At 45.8% G+C, this 23,743-nt stretch overlaps 1 protein-coding gene across 1 annotated transcript in view; it reads right to left on the bottom strand.

The window, feature by feature from the left end:
* Positions 1-20,971, bottom strand: part of ARL8A (ADP ribosylation factor like GTPase 8A) — a 36,658-nt gene extending 15,687 nt beyond the window's left edge. The window contains exon 1 of the mRNA XM_034767603.1: positions 20,753-20,971. Within this exon, the coding sequence (XP_034623494.1) occupies positions 20,753-20,875 (123 nt within the window). The 5' untranslated portion in view covers positions 20,876-20,971. The remainder of the gene's footprint in view (positions 1-20,752) is intronic.
* Between the last annotated feature and the right edge of the window lie 2,772 nt (positions 20,972-23,743).

The following is a 23,743-nucleotide window of genomic DNA, read 5'->3' as shown; positions in this document are numbered from 1 at the left end:
TTTTCCTGGTTTTAATCTGAACTGGGGGAAGGGGAGTTATGGGCTTGTAGCCTCTAGCTACACCACAAAATCCTACTGTCAGTGAAAACAATTTATGTAACTCTGCAATCAGACAAATGTAGTGCTTTTAGCCATTGGCTTTTCTAGATATAGCATATTAGCAAATCTTGAGGGTTTTCAAACCTCCTCACAAGGATTTTGCAATAAATGCAGTTTCTTTTTTATTTCCTCTTTTATATTTTCAAAGAAATTCTGGTATTCATGAAAAGTGGGGAGTAATATCCCAGGCAAAAGCAACATTCCCACACCCTTTTACTACTCTAAAAAAGACCCAGGAATCTATCTCCTCTTGTAAGTATTCTCACACTTCTTATCAAACTGTCTGTACTGGGCTATCTTGATTATCACTTCAAAAGTTTTTTTTCTCTTACTTAATTGGTCTCTCAGAATTGGTAAGACAACTCCCACCTGTTTATGCTGTGTGTGTGTGTGTGTGTGTATATATATATATATATATATAATCTCCTCAATATTTATTCCACTCTGTATGCATCTGAAGAAGTGGGCTGTAGTCCACGAAAGCTTATGCTCTAATAAATTTGTTAGTCTCTAAGGTGCCACAAGTACTCCTGTTCTTTTTGCGGATACAGACTAACATGGCTGCTACTCTGAAACCTTTTACTACTGCAGCTCTGTTATAAGAAGCAATGCACCATGCTATTCTAGTCCAGATATAGGGTTAGTGGTGTAAGTTTTGGGAACCACTAGATCAAGTGGTTCCAAGGATACAGCGCACCCAAAAATGGTCCACTATTTTTTATTCAGAGCTGGGGGGTAACCCTTGGGACAGAATCCACTTAAAGCTGCCATTGGTAACTTCCCCTGCTCTCTGTTAGTGTTCAATACACAAAAACAGCTTCAAAATCCAACACAGCAGGACCCCGTTTATCTCATCTCATGGGCACCAAGGCCAGATCGGATAATCAAAAAACCTGGATAAACTGGAGAATGGGCAAAGAGTTACCTATCCATTATTTTAAGACGTGGAGTGGCTTTTAAACTAGCCGACCCCTCCCGGAAAAGCATTAAAATATATCATCCTTCTTTATTTACAGCGTACACAAGCCATTACTTCTAGTAAAGAGTACTCGTTTTTAAAAATGCAGAAATGATCATTTTAAGTTGCAACCGCAGCCATCCTGTACTATTTGGGAGTTGCCTGAATTTATCATTTCTGCATTTTTAAAAACTGGCACCATACTCTTTACTAGTAGTAACGGTTCGTGTACGCTGTCAATAAAGACGTGGGCTGTGTTTTAATGCTTTGTACCGATCCTGTGTCCACGCTGGTGGTTCTGTTAATACAGAGAGCCGGATAATGGAAGCTCGGCTAAAGGGGGATCTAGTGTAATTAAAGAGTGACTGGAAGTTGATTCGGGTTCTACAGAGAGGAGTGCAGAGCTGAGCCAGGAACAGGGCCAGCCACAATGAGTCTGCTGAGCTCTGGCCCTGCATTCTATACGTTCTAGAGGAACCTGTCCCCTAGAAGTAGCAATTCCCCATGATGGAGGGTTTTGCCATAGATAGTACGGATCCTCCCTCATGGAGACCTGCCTCCTAGACCCAGGAATTCCCTTTTTGCAGATTTGCAAATATGGCAAGAGACTCCCTTAAAGAGAAGCCCTCTCATCCGAGGGCCCGCCTGGGGCCCAGCATGCAAAGATGTTCACTCTCATTTGGGGAAAGCAGTGACCCCCTAAAGCACAAAGATGAGAGGGGTGGCCCATCTGGGCATTCCCAGAAGCTGAGTGGAGGAGGAATGGCCACCAGGCACCCCTATTCCATAGAAGACTGCATAGGCGAGTCTTTGTGAGGAGTGACATGTGGGTCAGAGCTGGTGTGTGTAGGGGACAGACTCAGCAGTGCAGGGGAGGGGCATGAAAGGGCCCCTTTGCCCAACTTCCCCACCCTTAGGGGCTGGCTCTGCTTTTTTGAAACTCCCAAGCTCCCAGACAGCAGCGGTGTCTTTGGCAATCCCTCGCTCATCCCAGGGATCCTCCAAACACTATTTGCGGCGAACCAGTAGTGTTTCAGTTAGAGCTTTGCCGAAGTGTCACGTTTTCAAAACACAACCTTGAGAAGACCTTTGATGAATACATGAAATGTCTGTCAAAGACAAGTACGGTAAAACCTAAGAGTTACAAACACCTCAGGAATGGAGGTCAGTTCGTAACTCTGGTGCTCGTAACTCTGAGGTTCTACTGTACTCTCTGCACCCTTTGGGGGGTTGGGAAGTGCAGTGGATCTGGAGAGCTGGGCAGAGGAGTGAGACACTGGCTCTGTCGGAGTCCCCCTCCTCCTTCGTCAGAAAGGAGCTCCTCCTTGAGCAGAAATAGAGGAAATTTCTGGGCCAGTGGCTGCCTCGCTCCCTGCTTTTGTATCCTCCCACCTCCCTGCAAGTCACTGGCACCCCACCCCACAGCTCTCCAGTGCCTTTTCTTTCTCACCCCTTCCCCCCACTCCACTCAAATGCCTTAGCAAAAGGTTGCTGCACCAAGCTTAAAACAAGCTCCCAATCACTTGTGCTGTCTACAGATGCCAGGGCACCATTAGCAAGAATGAACATTTGCTTTGGTGTCCTGGCTAAAAAGTCCAGCTGCAGTAATTACACAGAACCTTCTGCCAACCATAAATTACCTATGTCGTCTGAAGTGCAGATTATCTCCCTTTTTACATCCTAAACTGTTACTGAGTTTGTCAGACAGACACTGCGTCTCACCCCAGAGATGGCTGGATTTTAGGACAGGCTCAAGTATGGGGGGTGGAAAGAAGAGGGGGTATGAACTGTATGCTCAGAGGGGACAACAGTTCTTTGTACATGGTGTGGATGCTCTGACCAATACTGGGAGGATGAATAACATGCCCTGTACTGAACACAGTCTTGCATGAACTGTGTGTAGAGGGGAAGTGTGAAATGATAGGCTCTCTGGCCCTTTTTATGAAAGTGGAGAGCGTCTGGCCTCCAGTCTCTACTTCGTGGGCTCGTCTGCACTAGGGATGTAAAATAGTAAATGGTTAACCGATAAGACTAATGCTTATCGGTTAACCCACACTAACAGTTAACCCCAGCCGCGCCGGCCGGAGCAGCCCCAGCCGCACGGTATCAAGGTACAACTTCCACACATCACGTGTTTTGGCCTTTTTTTTTTTTTTTTTTTAAAGGAGAACTAATCCTTGTAAAGAGATTACTACTTCTTCCTAACCCTTTTAAGAATTGTTGCATTTTTAAAAACCACCACCTCTTACTGCCTTACACACTTGGTTACAAGCCAACACCCCTAACTTGTCTTTAAATATCAGGGACTCTCAAATTTCAGGGATTCTCAAACATACCCTAATAACAAGCAGCAGCTAGAGTAACAACTTGCTTAGGGCATCTAATCCCGAGCATGCAAAAATGAACAGTCTGGGCTGGAGGGCACGTGAAAGGTCATCAGGTGCTCCTCTGCCACAGAACTTGGAAACTCTGCAAAGCAGCAACTCCGACTGCAGCCCTAATCCTGGACATCTAATACATTCATCACAAGTCCTGGCACTGGTGGCTGGCTCTGCTTCCACAGAGTTTACCAACAACAGGCAGGGCAGACTCTTTGGGGAATCTATACAAGTTTACAAAGGAAAAATGGTCTTGTGGTTAAGGCACTGCATTTGGACTCTGGATATCTGGATTCAATCCCTGCATCTGACAACTCCTTACATAACCTGGGACAAGTCACTTTATTTCTCTGCCTTATTGGAAAAAGGGGGGGATGATATTTTTTTCCTCTCCCGCTCTCTGTCTGTCTTGTCTATTTAGATTTTAAACTCCTCAGGGCAGGGACTGTCTCTGACTATGCCCAGCCTCATCTCTGTTGGGGTCTCAACATGCTACTTCCATAGCTAAGACTTTCTCTGCTTCTGCAGCCTACTGTTGTTATAAATAATGCAGTCTGCAGAAGGAGTAATGGCCTTGGCTAAGGCAGTTCTCTGATCCTGAGGAATTTATAAAATCCACATGCTTCCCAGACCCATTCCGTCTCTGTGCTCCTAAAGAATTTATAACCCCCACATAATCTTAGCAAGGAACCCTGCTGACCTCATACACACTACAGTGCTCCAAGTTCTCATAAAATAAAGATATAGTGAAAGGCTCCAAAGTTAATCCACCTAATTTACCATGAAAGCTACAATTTCTATTGCCTATGCCATTCTTGGCATCCTAAGATTGCAAGCAAGGAATCCAATCAGTGCCAGTTATGGGAATAGTTTCTGTGATCTAGGAATTGGACTAAGACCAAATGCATTTCAGAGAGGGGCCACTGCATGGTAACTTTTAATCATGGCTGACCTAGCCTAGACTTGCTCAACATAGAGGTGGTGAAAGAGTATGTATATCCCTTCATCAGCCCCCCAAGGAGGAAGGGATAGCTCAGTGGTTTGAGCATTGGCCTGCTAAACCCAGGGTTGTGAGTTCAATCCTTGAGGGGGCCACTTAGGGATCTGGGACAAAATCAGTACTTGGTCCTGCTAGTGAAGGCAGGGGGATGGACCCTATGACCTTTCAGGTCCCTTCCAGCTCTATGAGGTATACCTCTAATCCAGTCCTCACCATAGATGTACTACTGACTCTGATCCCCTCCTGCCCTGCATCATGTATTACAAAGCAGCAGAGGAAAGTTTCTTCAGAAATCCTGCTCTTAACATTCTAGCACGAAGTGTACAGTGTTACCACACCCTCCCCTCTTATGAGGGGTGGTTTTGTCTAAGGCTACACTGGCGCTGTACAGTGCTGCAACTTGCTGCGCGCAGGGGTGTGAAAACACACACCCCCCCCAGTACAGCGTTGTAAAGCGCCAGTGTAATCAGAGCCTGCAGCACTGCAAGCTATTCCCCTTGGAGAGGTGGAGTACATACAGCGCTGCGAGAGAGCGCTGGCAGCGCGACTACACTCGCGCTTCACAGCACTGCCGCGGCAGCGCTGGGAAGTCCCGAGTGTAGCCAAGGCCTTAGGGCTTGTCTACACTGGCACTTTACAACACTGCAACTTTCTCACTTGGAGTGTGAAAAAAACACCCCCCCGAGCGCTGTAAATGCCAGTGCAGACAGCGCTCCCAGTGCTAGTAGCTATTCCCCTCGCAGAGGTGGTTTTTTTACTATGCCGCGACTACACAAGCCACGGCAGCATATTAAAGTTACTAGTGAAGACGTGCCCTTAGTGTGCAAGCTCGTGGGAGCAGGGACAATATTGTTGGTGTGTCAAGCACTATACATGTGGACAGGACTAGGTCAATGTTCTTGTTTTTTTAGAATTATGGATCAAGTAGTGTAGAACTGTCCAAGATTTCAGAAATTGTCAGTAGGAACCTGGTTAAGATCCTGTTTTGTAGGACAGCAATAAAATGGGCACTATTTTGGATATCCTTCAACCTTGAAGGGCAATCTGTAAACACTGCCTATGTTAAGATGGCACTACCTTTTCCCCACAGATCTGCTCCCCATGAGTACTCCGCATTAACTCTGGGTTGGATTAATGGAAACCGTTAGGCATTTTCCTCATTTAGGAAGATATAACTGAACTGCGTTCATTTGACCCTATTTCCTCTGCATTTATGTCCATATAATTCACTTGTCATTGTTGTGGGGTAAATGAGGTCAAGCCAGTCTTGCTAGATGTGCCGCTACCCAAGTCATGCTCAGTTGAAGCAGATTTCTACAAATGGAGGGTTTAGCATCCCTGATGAAAGGACAGCTCCTTTGTACAAGTGGGAAAGAATGATTCCTAGGACAGTATTGCTCTAGTGTGCATGTTTACATGTTACTCAATGAAGTATTAAGGGGGAGGGGGAAGAGAAGGGAAGAACCCATATAAGATTAGAACAATTCCAGTCTTAAAGGGAGCTGCATGGCTGGCTGGGTGAGGGGGGAGAAATCAGCAACTAACAATAGCCTCTAAAAAACGGCCTTGTGTCAAGGAGGTTGGAGGGCTTTAGATTTCCATAAACACCCTAGGGCTATTACAGCACAGAGCCAAGCCAACAGAGCCAGGAGAGACTTTTCTGGGTAGAACCTGAGGGAAGCTCAAGCGGGGGCGGGGAGGGAGAAAACTACCCCAAATATGGGACATCTCTCTACTCTTTAGAAATGAGCGCAGATAAGCCTATTTGGGGAAGTGCAGGCTTTCATTTTGCTTTCACTGGGGATGTGTGCAGGAGGATATGTCCCCTTTATACTCACCCAGGCTGGTGGGGGAGCATAGTCCAAAATCCGGGAAGAATCTAAATATTTTTACCCAATCTCTCTCCCCTGCCACTCCTACTGAGTCTTTACTCTATGCCCATTCATACACCCTGTAAAAAATTACATCTGCACAACCACACTGATGTAGTTACACTAATGTCAATATCCTTAATGCAGACAGGCCCTAAGACAAAAAGTGACCCATCATCATGAGGTTTACAGGCAGACAGCACCAGTGCCTCTTCTGGTGCTCACCACTTTGTCAGGCTGCTGCATGAAATTAAGAAGATTCTTGTCTGTTCATCTACTCCTATTCAAAACCCTGTGCTCAGCAGTGAAAGTGTCAAAAATAATGCCAGTTTTGTACTATTGGTTGGGAACTCCCCAATCGGGGCAGAGGCAGGGCACTGGAGAGAAGGATGGCAAAACAGAGCCATGGGAAGGACAGAAAGGGATAGAGACCTTTTCCCTCCCACCTCACAAACATTCAGGCAGCAGCGTGAGGCTATTGGATGGCGTTTCAAATTTATCGGACACTGACTAACCCGAGGATGATATGAAAGATGAAGTGAAGTCCTGAAGCAGCATCCAGTGGTAGGTTTCCAGCAGCTGGGAGACTGGACTGGAATTCTCAATATGACATTGCCCAGGGATCTCATTGGCAGAGATACCCCTTCCCTTCATATCAATCTCTGTCTAGGACACAGGTTCTCAGAACAATTTTTTTTGGTGTCCTCAGAGTGTGGGCACCAACCCTCGCTGGCAGCCACTCTGAAATTTTTTCCAAACACGAGCCCCACTGCCCGGGCTAAAGCCCAGAGCCCGAGCCCAGGGGCTGAAGCCCGAAGTCGGCTGAGCGCACACACCGGCCCCATGTGTCTGCAGAGGTGCTGCCCAGAGCCCCCAGGAAGATATGTGGTGCAGGCTGCTGATCCCCTGCTGGCAATGCCAGCAAACACAAAGGCAGCCAGGAGCAACAGCTGGGTGCTTTTGCCCCCCAAACTCCATCGCCACCCAGGAGGCTGTCCTGGCTGCAGAAAAATCCCCAGCGGTCGCATTTGAGAAACGCTGGCGTCTGAAAACAAAGGGCTTATCTGCAGCGCTGTAAATGGCCAGTGTAACTTTCTCGCTCAAGGGTGTGAAAAAAAACCCTCCCCGAGTACAGCAAGTTTCAGCGCTGTAAAGCGCCAGTGTAGACAGTGCACCTGCGCTGGTAGCTATGCCCCTCGTGGAGATGGGTTTTTTTAAGAGCGCTGGGAGAGCTCTCTCCTAGTGCTGCGCCGCGACCACACAAGGCATGTTAAAGAGCTACCGCGGCAGCGCTTTAGCATTGCCAGTGTAAACTAACCCTTACTGAGCGTCTTAACTAAATTGTTACTTTGCAGGCACTTGCGCTTATATTAAGTTTTACATTTTTTTTCTTTTTTAAAGAATGGGAGGAGTTTGGGGAAGGTAAGTGAGCAGTCAGGGCTGAGTTTGTGTAGCCGATAAGTATACCTATTTGAGACTGTACCCAAGGCATCCAGGCAATGTCAAGCCCAGCCCCTAGCTGGTGCAAAAGCTGGGAATCAAGACCTTGAAAAGGTAGGAGTGATGGTTACTGAGTCTCTAAGCTCTTAAGGTCTAAGCTCTATTAGCCTGCAAACAACTAACATACTTTTGGCACTATTGTATATAAAAATAGTCTCCCTTCTTTAAGGCTATTTCTTTCAAATGAGACCACATATATGAAAGGAGGAAAGCCCCTCCAGCTGACACCCACTAGGCAAACAGCCAAAGATCAAAACCACTCCAATTTAAAAACAAAAAACACTCCACCAGTAGAATTCTACAAAAACAATTATTGTAACATCCACTTGAACAACAGCGTTACTGCAGCATTTGGCACCATTACTACAGTACCCTCCTCAAAAGGGCTGAATGTGAGGAGCAAATGGAAGTCAGGTGTTTTCTTAAATGCTTTGTCTTTAAACTTTTTTCAAAGCATTCTTCAGTATAAACTTTGTATGTAAGGGTGGACAGTGAATATCAGTTTTAACCTTCAATGCTGCAGGCCTGTAAGAAACAAGAACTCACACATGGCTATTGCAGCAAGGATACAACTGCCCACCATCACAGACGGTCTCATGTAACTTAATTATTTTAGTTGTTAAAGCCACAGTTAACGCTGCCACAAAACTCTTACACATACATATGTGTACATGCCTCACTCACTCTTAACATTTCAGCTTCAGCCCAAAGGTGAAGTTTGGGGATGATCCATTCAGCTGATGAGTTATCCAAGTAGGGAAATATGGATTCGGTGTGGGGGGGAAAGTAAAGCGAAGATTTTTTAAAAAATAGAACAATTTTAGTCTTCCAAGCCCATATCTCAGCACTTGAGAGACCTGATTTTCAGAACTGCTGAGCAACCAGCCATTCCCAGAAGATTTCCACCAATAGCAGTTGGTCCAGTAAAAGATATCACCTCACCAACCGTGTCATTCCTAGAAGAGCAAGTTGTGAGAGCGCCCTGGTATAACAGATAGGCAACCATGTTTGCTCCCTCCTTGTTACAGACACCACTAACCAGCTGTGAATTTACCACCATTTGCCTCCCCCTTAGGGAGGCTCCGCTTAGACAGCTGAGCCCCACTTCTAGGGAGCTGCCTGAGCCTCTCTCCCACTGAGGTGACAGATGCAGTGGTCAAATGATTCACCTGAGGCTGCAGCGAATTACTGACTCAGACAGCATCATCCTGGCTTCTGTTTCTGTACTCACATGGTGCCTTTGAAGGTCACCACCTGTGTGAAGCTTCATCAGTTGTGGTTTGACTTGCAACAGATGCTAAACACCTGCAGCTTCTAGAGACTTCCAGTGGAGCTCTGAGTGCTCAGCACTTTGGAAAAATCAGGACTTCTGCAGACAGCTGGTTTCATAGCTATTTCTGAAGAAAACAAAAGCATCTATGCAACACACTTGGTATGTGGTGGGTTAAATCTGAAGCAGGATTGAAAGCATGCTACCAACATTCTCTGATCTAGGGAACTACACTATAGAAGATCACACCAGAGCCACTGCCCTTAGTGATCCCACATGACAAGTCCTGGTCAGCTTCACCTTGCTGATCCTGCTGAGGAGGGACGAGAACAATGTGTAGGTGAAACAAAAGCAGGCTGGGGTGCTCCAATACTACAAGACATATCTGGAGTAAAAGAAAGAGGTCGGAGTCCCCTTTCCCCTGCTCTGGCTGAAAACTGGCCCCTTTGTTGCTCTTCACATTTCTCCAGTGAATGAAACTGACTCAGTTACGTGGTCCTCCTGTGCTCAGGAAGCAATAGGGAAAGAGGTGGCCTTTAAGGAAGGGAAGGATCACAGGGTGGAGAAAAGAGACCAAGTGAGGAAAAAAGAAGTGAATTACTTTGGCCCCAATGGTATCTGAATTTTATTCAGTTACAGATTTAATGGAGCAAGTGGTCTTCCAAAGAAAAACAAAGCCTCCTCAAGGGTTAGAATCACTATTTGAAAAGGGTTAGGATGGAAGACCATAACATAAAATCAGTCAGACTGGATCCGACCAATGTCCATCTAGCCCAGTAACCTGTCTTCCGACAGCGGCCAAAAATGAAATCACTAACACTCCCAACAAGAAACGATTTTATTAATCCCTCACCACAAGTTACAGCAGCTTTCCAGGGAGCTTCCATTTTTTGGCCAGCCAGCCTTTTCAAGAGTAACAAGAGCCTTTCAATGTGGTATTTCAGCCAGGTACACACAGACACACCCTGCCACACATCTCGTACAGTGGTCAAACATGGCTCTACTAAAACAAGGTTTTATAACTGGGTTCCAATATGCCTGAGTATAGCACACTTCTCCCTGTACTGGGTGAACAGATTAAAAAAAAAAAAAAAAAACATGCTAGTAAAAACCTAAGATTTACTACAAGACAGTTTACACAGCACTTTTTCTAAAAGGAACTGCTTGGGCTCTATCTGTTTAAAGTGGGTTCAGAGAGACTCGGTGGATGAGGTAATATCTTTTATTGGACCAACTTCTGCTGGCAAGACATGCTTTTGAGCGTCTCTCACCAGCAGAATTTGATCCAATAAAAGATATTCTTGTCACCCACCTTGTCTCTCATATACCCTGGGACCAACGCAGCTACAGCACCACTGCATACATAAAACGGTTTCAGAGTTACAAGCTCTGATAGCAGCACTATACAGCTAAAGTCATGGCCTGAGCAGGGTCTCCCTGGGTCTTGGTTTGAGGGGAAGCATGGAAGATGCATATCATCTGCAAGTATTGACTCCAGTTTAGTCACTGCCTCAGGAGCAGCAACACACCATGGGTTGTAACTTGTCATAAAAGTTCCTAGTCCCGAGGGAAATATAGTCTAGGCTGACTGAAGTGAAGGTTTCTACGGGGGGGTGGGGTGGGGGGGAGTTATTGCCTTACAATATGAAAGAGTAACTGACAGAGATTAGCTGCTTCCTGAGAGGAACGTTTTCAACACTGGAGCCAATCATTTCTCCCCTAGACTCCATACCAAGTATTTTCTAGATCCTGCCTTTGCATGAATACCTATTTTAGCCCACTGAATCATGTGACTATGCCTCAGCCAATAACAGAGTTTGTACAGTAACAGTGGCCAGGAAGTGAGGGAAATTAGGAGAGAGGAACATGTTCTGGATACAAGTTGAAAGAGAAAGCCAGCAGATTTAAACCCTACATTTAGTTTCAACATGTAGGTGTCATTTTACAATAAATGGAGTTCTGCTTCGAGTTAATTTGTATTCCCCCCCCCCCCCCCTCCCTGTGCTCCACAGAATGAGAAAAATGAGGATGCAAGAGTGAGAGATTGGGCTGATGGGAGGATGTTGGGTCTTGAGAGAATCTGACACAAAGTTGGAGAAGCACTGGGTTACTTTACAGGCAAACGGTGTTCGTTTTCTCAACTGTCTCCCACTTCTTTATATGCCGGTCACAGGTCTTGTCTCCATGCTGAAGAGTTCCATTGTTTGTCTTCAAATTTCAAATGACTTCAAATTTCATTCATTTTCAAGTCTCCCTAATTCAAGGCTTTTCAACCTGGGTGGTTGTGAACGAAAGGCAGGAAACCAGTCTAGTCTAGCAGAGGACAGAGGAGGAGACAATGCAAGGAAAAGGAAAGAAGGAAAAAAACTGAGGGAACATCAGGAAAAGCTCCTATCCAGCCCTGCCACCAGTACAAATTCATTGTTGGGGCTATGAGTAAATTGCAGGTTGCTCCTGGACAAGTTACTTGCTTACCTTCCTCCCTGCTCTTTTGCAACTTTCAGCTTGCCCATAGGAGCACCTGGAGCCTGGCTGCAGAAAGCAGCCAATGGCGCACCGTCCTCACCCACCTGCCTTAGCAGCACATGCTCCCTGATGGAGCAAAAACACATCAGAGCCAGAAGACATTAAAGATCAGATACAGAAGAAAGGAGAGGGGCAGCAAGTGTGTAACTGAAGCATGGAACAAGGGACACTAGAAGAGAGACAAGGAGGCACAAATGCACTGCATGAAAGATTCCAGCAGGTAGCGATAGAGACCCATGGCCCAAATCCAGCTTGTCACATCCTTATGGCCCTCTTCTGAATCCTTAATTCAAAATGCGGCACTAATTTCACTGGCCAAGATTACAGCTATTGATGTTTGCACTTTTCTGGGATTTCATAAACAAGTTGGAACTTAGTATCACCTTTCCTTAATTAAACAATTAAAATCTCTGTTATTTGTTACTAGTGGGAGAGACTGGGGACTGCCCTCTCAGGGTGTCTCCAGAACAGGATAAAAGTTTTTTTTTCCCCTCAGCTAATGTATAAAAAACCCTTTTATCCTACTTGATAGATAACTTTGGATATCAGTGCAGGGAGCTTCCCCCTTCACCCGTGAAAAACACAACATCAACAGCCTAGTTCAAGCAAAATGCATTATCTGGGTTCAATTCAAGATCTTGTCTAGACTACTCACACTTGCCTATTCCTGGCATTATCCCTGTGCAGTGCTGTGCCAAGGCATACAAATGAGAAACTGAAAGCTTCAGCTGTAGGTGCATTGCACATTATTAACCCACCTGAGAACGTGGAGGGTGCATCACTTGGCAATTAGAGAAGGGAGAGGTGGACTCGGGAATTCTGGCTTCTATCAGAACTCTGCTACTGACTCACGTAGTGATTGGGTCATTTTAATTCCATGCTTAACATTCCTTTTTGCATAACGAGAATAATATTTATGGGCATTGCAGGGAGCTGGGGAAACTTATTAGCGGACGTCAAATTGGGTGGGCTCACTGCAGCGAGGCAAGACGGTGAATTCAAGCTTTCGTTTAAAAAAAGATCACTAGCCACCTGATTGCAAAGATAAGGCTTCAAAATAGGAGCTGATGCAGTTGTCTGATGTCTGCTGATGACCTGAAACAGCAACTCACAGGTGCAAGCTTCCCTTATTCAAATCAAGAAACTGGGGTGTTAATCCTGATGCCTAGTGATGTTTAATATCATTGTTACCTATTCACTCCTTATTAAAGCACACAAGAAAGAGGGACACAATTTGTGCAGCAGCTCATTTTGTTGTCTGGAATGGCCTGGGGTGCAGTTTGAGGGATTTTTTTTGCAATCTAAAAATCTCAAACATTTAAGGTATTTTGAAGTCTCTGGATACAGCTGAGCAACATTGTTCAAGTGTGGGATCAGGGAAGTTCAGATCTAGGCCTCAACCCACCAGTAATTTATGAAAAGAAAAGGTTACACATGATGGGCGACTTACCACAGTCTAAGGCAGGGGTTCTCAAACTTTTGTACTGGTGACCCCTTTCACACAGCAAGCCTCTGAGTGCGACCCCCCCCCCTTATAAATTAAATACACTTTTTTATATTTAACATTATTTTAAATGCTGGAGGCGAAGCGGGGTTTGGGGTGGAGGCTGACAGCTCACGACCCCCTGAGGGGTCACGACCCCCAGTTTGAGAACACCTGGTCTGAGGTGGCTCTACACACGGTTTCCAGCCACAAGAGAAGGTAACGAACAGCCATTCAAGTGATCCACACATGAGTCCATTTGAATGAAAAGAGACTATTCAAATGTGGGGAAGTTCTCTGGCCTGTGTTATGTAGGTGGTCAGACTAGACTGGTCCCTGTCTTGCCTTGGAATCTATAACTGAGCCCAGTGGTAAAAATATCAAGCTCAAGATGCTGAAATCCCATCATTCCATGTTGCGTCAATGCTTCTGTGTTCAGCTTCCAGCAGTTTTACTAATCTTCCTCAGAATGGGACACAAAGGATCCTAACTCCACTGGGAAGAAACCATTTGGCAAAATGGAGGTGACAGAACAGAACTAAACAGTCACTTTTTTAAAAAACAAAACAAGGACAGTGTTTGCGCTAGAGATCTCCCTTGGAGGACACATTAATGCAAACTGGAAAATTTCTCAGTCCTTAACTGAAAGGAGGGTTGAAGAATTAACAAAAAACCCAACCCTTTTTCTTCTAAGTGTGTCTTATGCATTTGAGTTAAGTGCCTTAAAGTCTGAAGACAAGTTAAATCCCCTCTCAATCAAATTTTACTTGTGTATCTATTGCCAAATCTGCTAGTTTTCCAATTGTCCACAGTATCTCCAAGGAAAACAGGGCAGACAAGACTTGAATTTCTCATGAAAGCCAATCAGAATTTGTTTTGCAAAACCTTTCGGACCTTCTTTACACATACTTCTTTGAACCTCAATTCCTCCCAGGCAGACAAGGAAAGACAGTTGGTGTGGTAAAGAACAAGCTATATTTGAAGGTGGACTGCACCCTTTCCACTCCAGACAGGCTAGAACAGGCCTTCTTAACATAGCAGGAGCAGCCAGCAAACCTTTCACCTGCTGGACACAGAAGACAGCTGGGGAGTTAGTGCCTGCTTCCGTCTCCACCTGCTGGAAGGGAAGACCGCTCCAGTCATCTGAGCTACCACAGAAGACCAACTATGCCTTGAAATCAAACAAGATGCAACTGTTCACTAATGGCTTGCACTGGTGCAGCTGTGCCCCGGACTAAAATCCTAGGGTAGGCATGGCCTTACAGGGCTTTGGAGCGGAGCTCGGAGCAGCAGAGCTGCTGGTTTTTGCCTGGAGCTGGAGGGGAGCCGGAGCACAGCTCCAAAGCCCTGCTTAGGAAAGCCTAAGGAATGCCTCTTGTCTATCCCCTGCAGTTGCCAATTGGGAAAATTCTTCAAGGCCTATTCTCCCAAGCAGCTCCATACTCAAGAGCCATTTTGTCATAATCCCTTCTTTACATAGAATTATAACCTTCCAGTATTACAGAATCACAGTACTGACAGTGTAATTAAAAGTTGTGACTAGTTTTCCCACTGTATATCTGATTTAGGTCCTTACTCCACCAGAGAGCTTTACATTTCAAATTTCACTTGTGTGGTCTGGATCAGAAGAGATTTTTGGTGATATCTAAGGTGAATCAGACAAGCTGTTTCTGAAGTACAGAGCTTAGAATCATTTTCAAAAACTGAATTACAGCTACTTTCCCACAGCTTTTGTCACACCATCTCAAACACAGCATGTCCCAGAAATTTCAAATGTGGTTTATTTAGGACTCTAAAAAGGTCAGGTGCTTATTTTTTAAGAGATACTTGCAATGGAATTTGGAATGTCCGAACAACCATTTCAGCCACTTTATTGATTTTGTTAAATGTATGGTGGACTTTAAAAATTTGGCTGGTACACACCTGTAGTGGATAAGCCTGAGTTCAGACAGTTGAACTACTCCACACTAAGGATGTTATAAGCTCCACTGGCATACATGACAGTTTGTAAAGCTGTTCACCAGCAGAGTGCGTAACGGCCTTAAACCAGAGTGTGGAGTATTTGATTTGAATGCTACTACAATAGAACCTCAATGTTATGAACACCTCGGGAATGGAGGTTGTTCTTTCAAAAGTTTACAACTGAACACTGACTTAATACAGCTTTGGAACTTTACCTTGCAGAAAAAAAATGTGCTTTTAACCATCTTAATGAAAGAAACACAGAAACAGTTTCCTTACCTTGTCAAATCTTTATTTTTTAAACTCCCCCCCCATACACCTTTTTTTTAGTAATTTATGTTTAACACAGTATTGTACTGTATTTGCTTTTTTTGTGTATCTCTCTGCTGCTGCCTGATTGCACACTTCTGGTACCAAATGAGGTGTGTGGTTGACAGTGTGCTCGTAACTCTGAGGTTCTACTGGATAACACTTTTGCTACATCGAATGATTGCAAAATATAGATAATTATAAAACAGAATAGTCTATAAGTTCCCATATGTTTACTTTATTATACATTATAACAAGCTGCAACATGTGAAGAAAAAAACCAGACAGAAGTCAGGGGGTGGGGGACTGGCCATGATAACAGAAAATCAGCACCTTGTGCATACTTGATAATCTCAGCTCATCACTCATGATATACCTGAAACATCCTGATAGGATCTCAATAGAGCTCTTCAAGATGGAGGCTAGGAACACAAGGGTCATATAGGGAAACAGAGTTAAGGTTATCAGGTATCAGAGGGGTAGCCGTGTTAGTCTGGATCTGTAAAAAGCGACAAAGAGTCCTGTGGCACCTTATAGACTAACAGACGTATTGGAGCATAAGCTTTCATGGTGAATACTCACTTAGTATGTAAACCTGTCTTTGAATTTCTACTTTAATTCACAAATTTAACAGCATCAAAGATTCTGATCTGAAAAGAACATTGTTTTCCCTCCCAAAAACTCTGTGCCTTTGCCATCACACTGCCATCCCTTCTTTCAGCAATTCTACTCTAACAGCCATTGTTGCTGAGCAAGTTGTTCACCTGTTGGGAGACAAAACCAATCAAAAGATTGTGCTGGCCTCAGGCCTCTACTGCCTACAGGAGGGGTTCTTTCGTTGACCTTGCACTGTCTACACTGGGGGCAAAGTCGGCATAGTTATGTCTTTCAGGACTGTGGATTTTTCGCACCCCCGGAGAGATGTAGCTACTCTGATATAAGTTCCCAGTGCAGACCGCTTCATTGAGGTACTTTCCATCTGGCCCTAGAGGTGAAACTTCATCTTTTTAAACAACTTTTTAACATATGTTTAGACTTCACTTATAAATGCTTTTGTTTTAGAATGTGTGTAAGATATTGTTTCCTTCTTTACTTATCTGGCAAGACACAACCATGGTCAGGAGCATGGGTTTCCCATGACATAACTAAGGCCATCACAAACCCCCAAAACAGAGCTGGAAGGACCTGGGGAGAATAAGAGCGGTAAAGTCATCTTACAGCTCTTGCTCCCTGCTTTGCCATGGTCTAATGCTGTAACTAGCTATTGGAATATAAAGTCAGCCTAAAAGGTTTTTTCAGGGGTTCTGCTCGTTCAAAATTCATGTCTTGTCCAGCCTGTTTTTCCTGGAAGCCGATGAACAACTGGTTGGATAACATCAGATACCAAAAAAGAGAAACCTGACTAACTACTGAGAGGTGAAAAAGTTATTATATTTGGACTGTTTAAAATTGTTTTGTTTACACCTATTTAAAAAGGAACATTTCAACTTAATTACACAGGTCTGAAATTCTTATTTACTTGCTATTGTTAAAAGTAACTTTTAAGAATCCCATAACAGAGCACAGAAATGGTGCTGTCAAATAGGGAGCCTATGTCATCAGTTTTCCTGATTGTGTGGGTAAATATTTTATATTTAAACATGACACTTTAAGACCACAAACGTTAGCAGGGGAACTCAAGGCCAAGTGTAGCCTCAAATTATTTTTAATTCATGTTTTTTCAAAAACAAGCCCGAGTAGATTTCAAGTTGACAATGTCCCTTTAACTCTAATGCCCGAATAATAATTTATAGAATGGGTAATTTTGTTAAAGATCCAATACCCCATTCCCTGCAGTTAAGAATTGAGAGCGCTCCCAAACCAGAGGTGACCGCCACCGAAACAGAGAGGACTAGACTTGACATTCTTAATATTTCTAAAATTAAACAAAAACATTTACATTTTAAAGCTTTCTTTATTCATCACAACCCCAACTCCTCTCTCTTCAGTTCACCTTTAGCATCAGACAAATAATTGGAGTCATTTTCAGAAGAAGTATTTGGTGCTTACAGTGTAAGGTAGCTCTGAGGTGGACACCGCCACAGTATTGGGCAGGAACTGGTCTGAGTCACAGTATTCTGTTTCTGCATTGCCAGTGTCAAGGGAGACGCCCCTCCTCTGTATGATGGCTGCTAAGGGCAAGGGGGCTTGGAAATGACTATAACATGCAAATAAAATGTTTCTGTGACTGCTAGAGAAGGTTTCTGAACTATGTACTGGACAGAACAAGCATGTTTTTGGGGTATTGCTGGTGCAGTTACGGTCTTTCGGGAATAAACAAATGTCTATATTGAACGCTTTACAGATTAAAGTTAACTGCCTCAGAAAAAATACATGTGGCACAGGCCATAAAGGAAGTAGTAAGCAGACACTCCAGAGATACTGCTGCATTTGCAAGAGATCCAAGTCTATTGGCCTCCTCTCAGCCTTGGACAATGGAGTTCTCAGACATTGTGGCAGCAATAAACTAAGCCTCATCAAGGAGGAAAGCCACTGCTTTGCTGCTGCCTTTCTAATTCTGACCCCTGACAACTGATCCATGGACTAGTGTTGACTCTGAAAGAAGCCACCAGCTCCCCAAACACAGCACCGAATCCACTCACCTTCCAGAAAAGATGGAGGAAGAATAAGGGAAATCAAACTGCCCTCTCCAAAATAAAGCACTGGGGGAATCAAACATAGCAAGGGCAAAGCCTAGAGGAAGATGGGGATGCCTTCTTACTAAAACACCATTCACAAGTGTGTGCTTTTGAGAACAATTCCATATGAGCAGCATTCCCACCGCTGCCCTTTTCTTCAGCCAAGACTTCCAAAACTTGCTGGTTTGTCTTTGCTCCCAGACGAGTTTTGCTGTTGTACCAGTTTGTGTGGAGCTGCATAGTGCAGCCCGGCAGATCAACTGGTACCGTTTGGGTGATATTACTCAGAGGAACTAGCAGTGCATCCCTGTGGCCATGTCTGCAGCTGCCCTGCACAACCTGCCTCAGACAAGACAGTCAGAGTTACAGTATTTAAGAACCTAGTCTCATTAATATTACATTACAAGCAAATAGAATTTATAATTTCACTCAAGCTGGTTGTTTACTAAGCCTAACGTAGCTCAGGGGCATGAGACCCTAACAGAAAGGGTCACCATATGCTGCAATCCCAGGAGGGAAGATGCCAGATGGCCACCTTGGAGACCAAAGGCTTTTGTTTATCCAGAAAGCTCTTCTTCCCTACCCCAGTGATTCATCCCGGGCATAGAAAGGACCGTTTCTACATGAAAAGGGGACTCAAGCCCTCCGGCCAATCAGTCTTTGGCTATGTTGGCTGCCAACAAGAGTGCCAATTTTAAGGATGTCTGCTAGGAAGTGAACAAGACCACCAATTAACGCCAGCTAGCGGCAACTTTAAATTGCTACCACTGACCTGGGAAGAGGACCAAACCAATAACAAGGAGTGAAAGCTTCCACTCCCCATTCACAATTCGTTATACCACCTAGACTTTGGCATTTCCACTCATTTCAGCTAATGTTACATCATGAACTACAAGGTAGTACAACTACATTACTATAAGGTATTTCCCTCCAACCTCAATTAATATCACAAGGCCCCGGACGGCATGATACACAGTCAGCGAAAATAGGGAGTAGGTTGTGAACCCTGATGGCAGACTATCTAGAGAGAGCAGGTGTTTGGTTACGGAGATCAAAAGGGTGCACTGATCGAGACCCACAGAAGGTACCATGCGTCAGGCCCACAGCTCTATCCAGCACACACTGCTAAATCAGTTGCCAATGACAGAGCAGCTCTTCCAAAGAGAAGCCTACAGAAGCTTCCATCTTGCCGTATTGCCAGCTGGTGTTGCTATGGCTTCAGCATACAGAATTAAATTAATTAGACAGAATATTTGATGGGCTTACACCTCCCACAAAAAATACTGCAACACTGCATTTAGAGACATCATGAATGTTACTCCTACCCTTAGCCACCAACAAAAGGCTATGAAGGACCCCCCTAATTACCTTGCTTAGGATTGCATTACAAACCTGCAGTTCCTCTACGTGGCACTCCATCAAACCATACTTATTTCAACTGGCTAAAAACACTCTTTGAAGTAGTGCATGACTAGTGTTATTTATAAACTTACCTGCAACAGGAAATATTCTATTGAGTGAATCCCCTTTGACAATGAAATAAAACAGGCAGCCACAACAAAGCAAGCTACCAGCCAAGAAAACCCAGATTCTGGTTCTGCCCCTAGCTATCCCCATCTCCAGCCAGGTGGGAGGAAAGGATTTTGATAGAGGATGGGTTCAGACTTCTGAAAGATATGGGGAGGGAAACAGGCTGGCCCAGCCACTTCAGTCGATTCTACCTTCCTCTGCTGACAAAACTACTTAGCATTCTGAGGAGGTACCTTGTGATTCTGGCCTGTGCCATGCTGCAATCCTCTTTCCAGGAAGGAAGATGGGACAGGCTCCAGTTTAAACAAAACAATCAAACCCTACAGATTATTTCATATTAAATCAATAGCATAACCCACTATATTCTATAGGTTTTATCCTGATAGTTTAAATATGCACATACTATGTATATCCATATTCCCTATCCATTTAGTTACCCACGTGCTGTGAAAGGCTTTATTCTCCTTCCTAAAATGCACGCTCTGAAGCCATTACTGCAGACTACACAGAAAACAACCACCCAGGCCTGAATATATCAGATCTTTCCATCTGGGAAATTCCCCTGTTACGAGGATTTTGCTGTTTTCCTCGGACTCTGTATTGCAAAGTTAGCCACAAAAAACACTATTTACAAAAAACACTACCCACCGCAAAACTATACCCACGCTGAAGAGCCAGCAAGGCTTTCTGGCTGCCATCCCCTGCTAAGGGCGGTATTGATCAGAGAGGATAGAGATGAAATTATCATCCATCATAGGGGATGAGACAGTCTTCCTCGCCACCCCACCGCCCAGGGCTGTATCTCTGGGTAGGCTGTCACCCCCACCCGCCAAAAAGCCTCCAAAGCAACACCCAGCCGGGTGACACACCACGATGCCCCCACACAGCCCAGGGGCACCAGCCCAGCAGAGGTGTTTTTTCCCCAGCGCACACACTTTGCACAAATGCTAAAACCCTGCCGCCCCCCGGCAACCCCACTCCCCGCAGGGGGACAGGCAGCCCCCCTGCGCCCCATAGACACACAACCCCCCCCCGGCAGCCCCTCCCATCTCCCCAGCAACCCCCCCGCGCAGGCAGGCAGCCCCCCCTCCCAGACACACAAATCCCCCCGCCCCGGCAGCGGCGGCCTGTGGGCCGGAGCCAGCAGGGCGGTTGCCCCGCGCGGCGGGGCCGGGCCGGGCCGCTCACCGCGATCACGTTGACGAAGGTGGTCTTGCCCGAGTACTGCAGCCCCACCAGGGTGAGCTCCATCTCCTCCTTCCAGAACAGCGCCCGGAACCAGTCCAGCAGCTTGGTGAACAGCGCCAGCATGCTGCCGCCCGCCCGCCGTCCGGTCCGGCTCGGCTCGGCTCGGCTCGGCTCTCTCTGGGTGGGGCCGCTCCGCGCGCCTCCGGCCCGGCCCGGCCCAGGGAGGAGACTCGGGGCCCCGCCGCCACTGCCCCCTGCCGGCCGGGAGGCCCCGCTGCGCGCAGGCGGCCGGGCCACGTCCCCCAGCCCAGCCCCGCCCCGCCCCCTCCGTGGGCCGGGCCTCCCCCAACGCCGGGGCCTAACCCCTCCGCGGGCCGGGCCGGGCCTGCCTCCGGCTCCGACCGTGCCCCGGACCGGGCCTCCCGCCAGAGTCATGCCTACCCCCTCCCCATATAGATTCAGGGGTCTACCCAGCCCATCCCAGGGCCTACCCCTTCCCACACACAGTGACCCAAGGTCTAACCCCTTCCCCACACAGCTTAGGCCTACCCCCACCCACGGGCCTACCCCGCTTCAGGTAACCAAGCTTTGCTTACTGAAGATGTCACTATATTGCCTTTAGTTAAGGTGCCCAGTGTCCTCCAGGGCTTGGGCTCGGATGCATTACAGCCTAATTAAATGAGAATCTCTGCACAGGTAACCGAAGAGGTGAGTTGGCTGTTGAATATCAGCTGTCTGACCCGCCCCACCTAAGACACAACCTCCGTGAGGAAATAAAAGGAGAAAGCATTTAAATGGGCTGGGGCCTCTGAGTTAGTAACTTCAGCCCTCCTCAGTCTCAGCATGGATCAATTTCTGCAGAGGGATCAGACCTGTCTGAGGCTGATTTTAGTTTAGTTTTATTAGCTGCCCAGTCAGGCAGCAGTAAGAGGTGATCCATTTCCACAGTGCCTCTAATGACTAAGAGAAAGGGACTGGGAGTCAGACTTGGCTTGTATTCCCACTGTCTGCCTGTGTGACCTGGGGCAAGTCATTTTCCCCCATCTGTAAAGTGCTTTGAGATCTATGGATGAAAAACTAGAGCTATCTAGAACTATAAGAGCTAAGACCAGATGTTTAGAAGTGACAAGTGATTGAGACACTTCAGAGGGGCCTGGTTTTCAGAGAGTGGGTGCTCAAAACCACCCCACCCCTTATAACACTGAAATGGAGGCACCCAAATCTCCAGTCAGTTTTGGGAAATTGAGCCAGGTATTTATTACCCCCGCTACAAGGCTGTGGGATGTTAAACTACTTCTGCAATCCATAACAGTGTGGGGAGTGATCTCAGTAATCTCTCTGCTGTACTTCATAAGGGTGTTATGATTCTGAGCACTTTGCAAACATTCAGTGAACCTCAATGCAAGGTGCTAGAGAAGTGCAGACTTTGTCACTTAGCTTTCATATAGTCAGGGCCGGCTCCAGGCACCAGCCTACCAAGCATGTGCTTGGGGTGGCACCTGGAGGGGGACAGCGCTCACCCGGGGAGAGCGGAGCCGCAGCGGGCTCGCCGCCCTCCCCCGAGCGCTCCGGGAGAGCGGGGCCCCAGCTGGGCTCACCACCCTCCCCTGCCGCGCTCCCCGCTGGGGGGGCGGCAGGAGGCTTTTTTGCCTGGGGCGGCAAAAAAGCCAGAGCCAGCCCTGCATATAGTAACCTTGACTCACACTTAGGCTGAATTTGAGCTGATCCCTGAGAGACTGTCTCCTTATACTATTCTGAGCCCACAAGGGGCATGTAAGATGAACAGGAATCATTTGAGCAGAAGCTCATTTACTACTGAAAGACAAGTGTGTAGTCACTGAAGGTAAAGAAACGTAGTTCTCAGTATTTGCATCACAGTGCAGATTCTAAAGTGCCTGCTATAGTTAAAGGTTAAAAACAATTTCCATTGTGTCAGTCACTATGAAGCTGCTTTTGTTTTCTGAGACAACAGCCATTTTGTTTTCAGAATTGCTGCAGCCAGTGAAAGGAGGAAATTCCTGCTCTCTTTCATGGAGACTTTAAAGAAGTAATTTTGGGCTGAAAGCATAGGATTGCTTTTTTGACTACAACACTGTAGCTCCTTCACATGCTATGGAAAAAGCCACACATTTTGGCCAAAGTTTCCCAGTGAGAGTTTCTGTCTGAAGAAGAACTTATTTTTGGAAGGAATTAGAAAAGATTTTGCTCACCTCTTAAATGAGCATGTGCAGCATAGGGACCATCTCTGTACCAAATTTCAGATTCCATACCCCAAATCACAATGACACTAGGGCTGTTTAAAAAAAAAAAAAAAAAGATTACCAAGACTGTTACAATGGCAAAGTGTATCACATTCTTCAGACCCACAAGTGGTCCATATGTTACATTACACATTTTTGGGTGATTTTCAAGACCAACCCACCCCTTGTAACACTGAAACAAACATGCAAAATTAAGGACCTCCTCCCAGCCCCTAATACATTATGTAATTTGTGGACAGCCCTTCACCCCACTGCTTTGTACTTTAAGCCAGCTGGACAGTTTTGCTCAAATAAAAACAAATCCTCAGACAAAGACCTGGAATACTTTATCCTGTAAAGTGAAAGTTTAACAGCAAGCAAATGAAAATGCTTTTGCAACCATAACTGCTGGGGTTGCTAGACACATTAGTTATAGACCAGCTCTCTGCTGTGTCTTCCTGGTCATGATGGTTAATTCTTTTGTCCCATCCTCCATTTCTCTATTCAGCTCACTCTCCTGTCCCTGGCGATGTTCTTGTCGCATGCTGTGCCTTGCCCCCTGCTAACCTCCCCATCTCACCCTCTACCCCCAAAAAATGGAAGTGCACACAGACACTGGATGCTACTTCAGTTTTCTCAGTCTCTTTCCAACCGACACAGAACCTTTTGGGTTCCAACTTTCCATCCCTTTCCCTGGTAAATAAGTGTGGCCCAGAACATCCCAGTCAACTTCTACCAGCTGGTAAAAGTT

This window comes from Trachemys scripta, chromosome 4 (genome assembly GCF_013100865.1).
Source record: "Trachemys scripta elegans isolate TJP31775 chromosome 4, CAS_Tse_1.0, whole genome shotgun sequence".
Lineage (NCBI taxonomy): Eukaryota > Metazoa > Chordata > Testudines > Emydidae > Trachemys > Trachemys scripta.
This window is presented reverse-complemented; position numbering and strand designations above follow the sequence as displayed.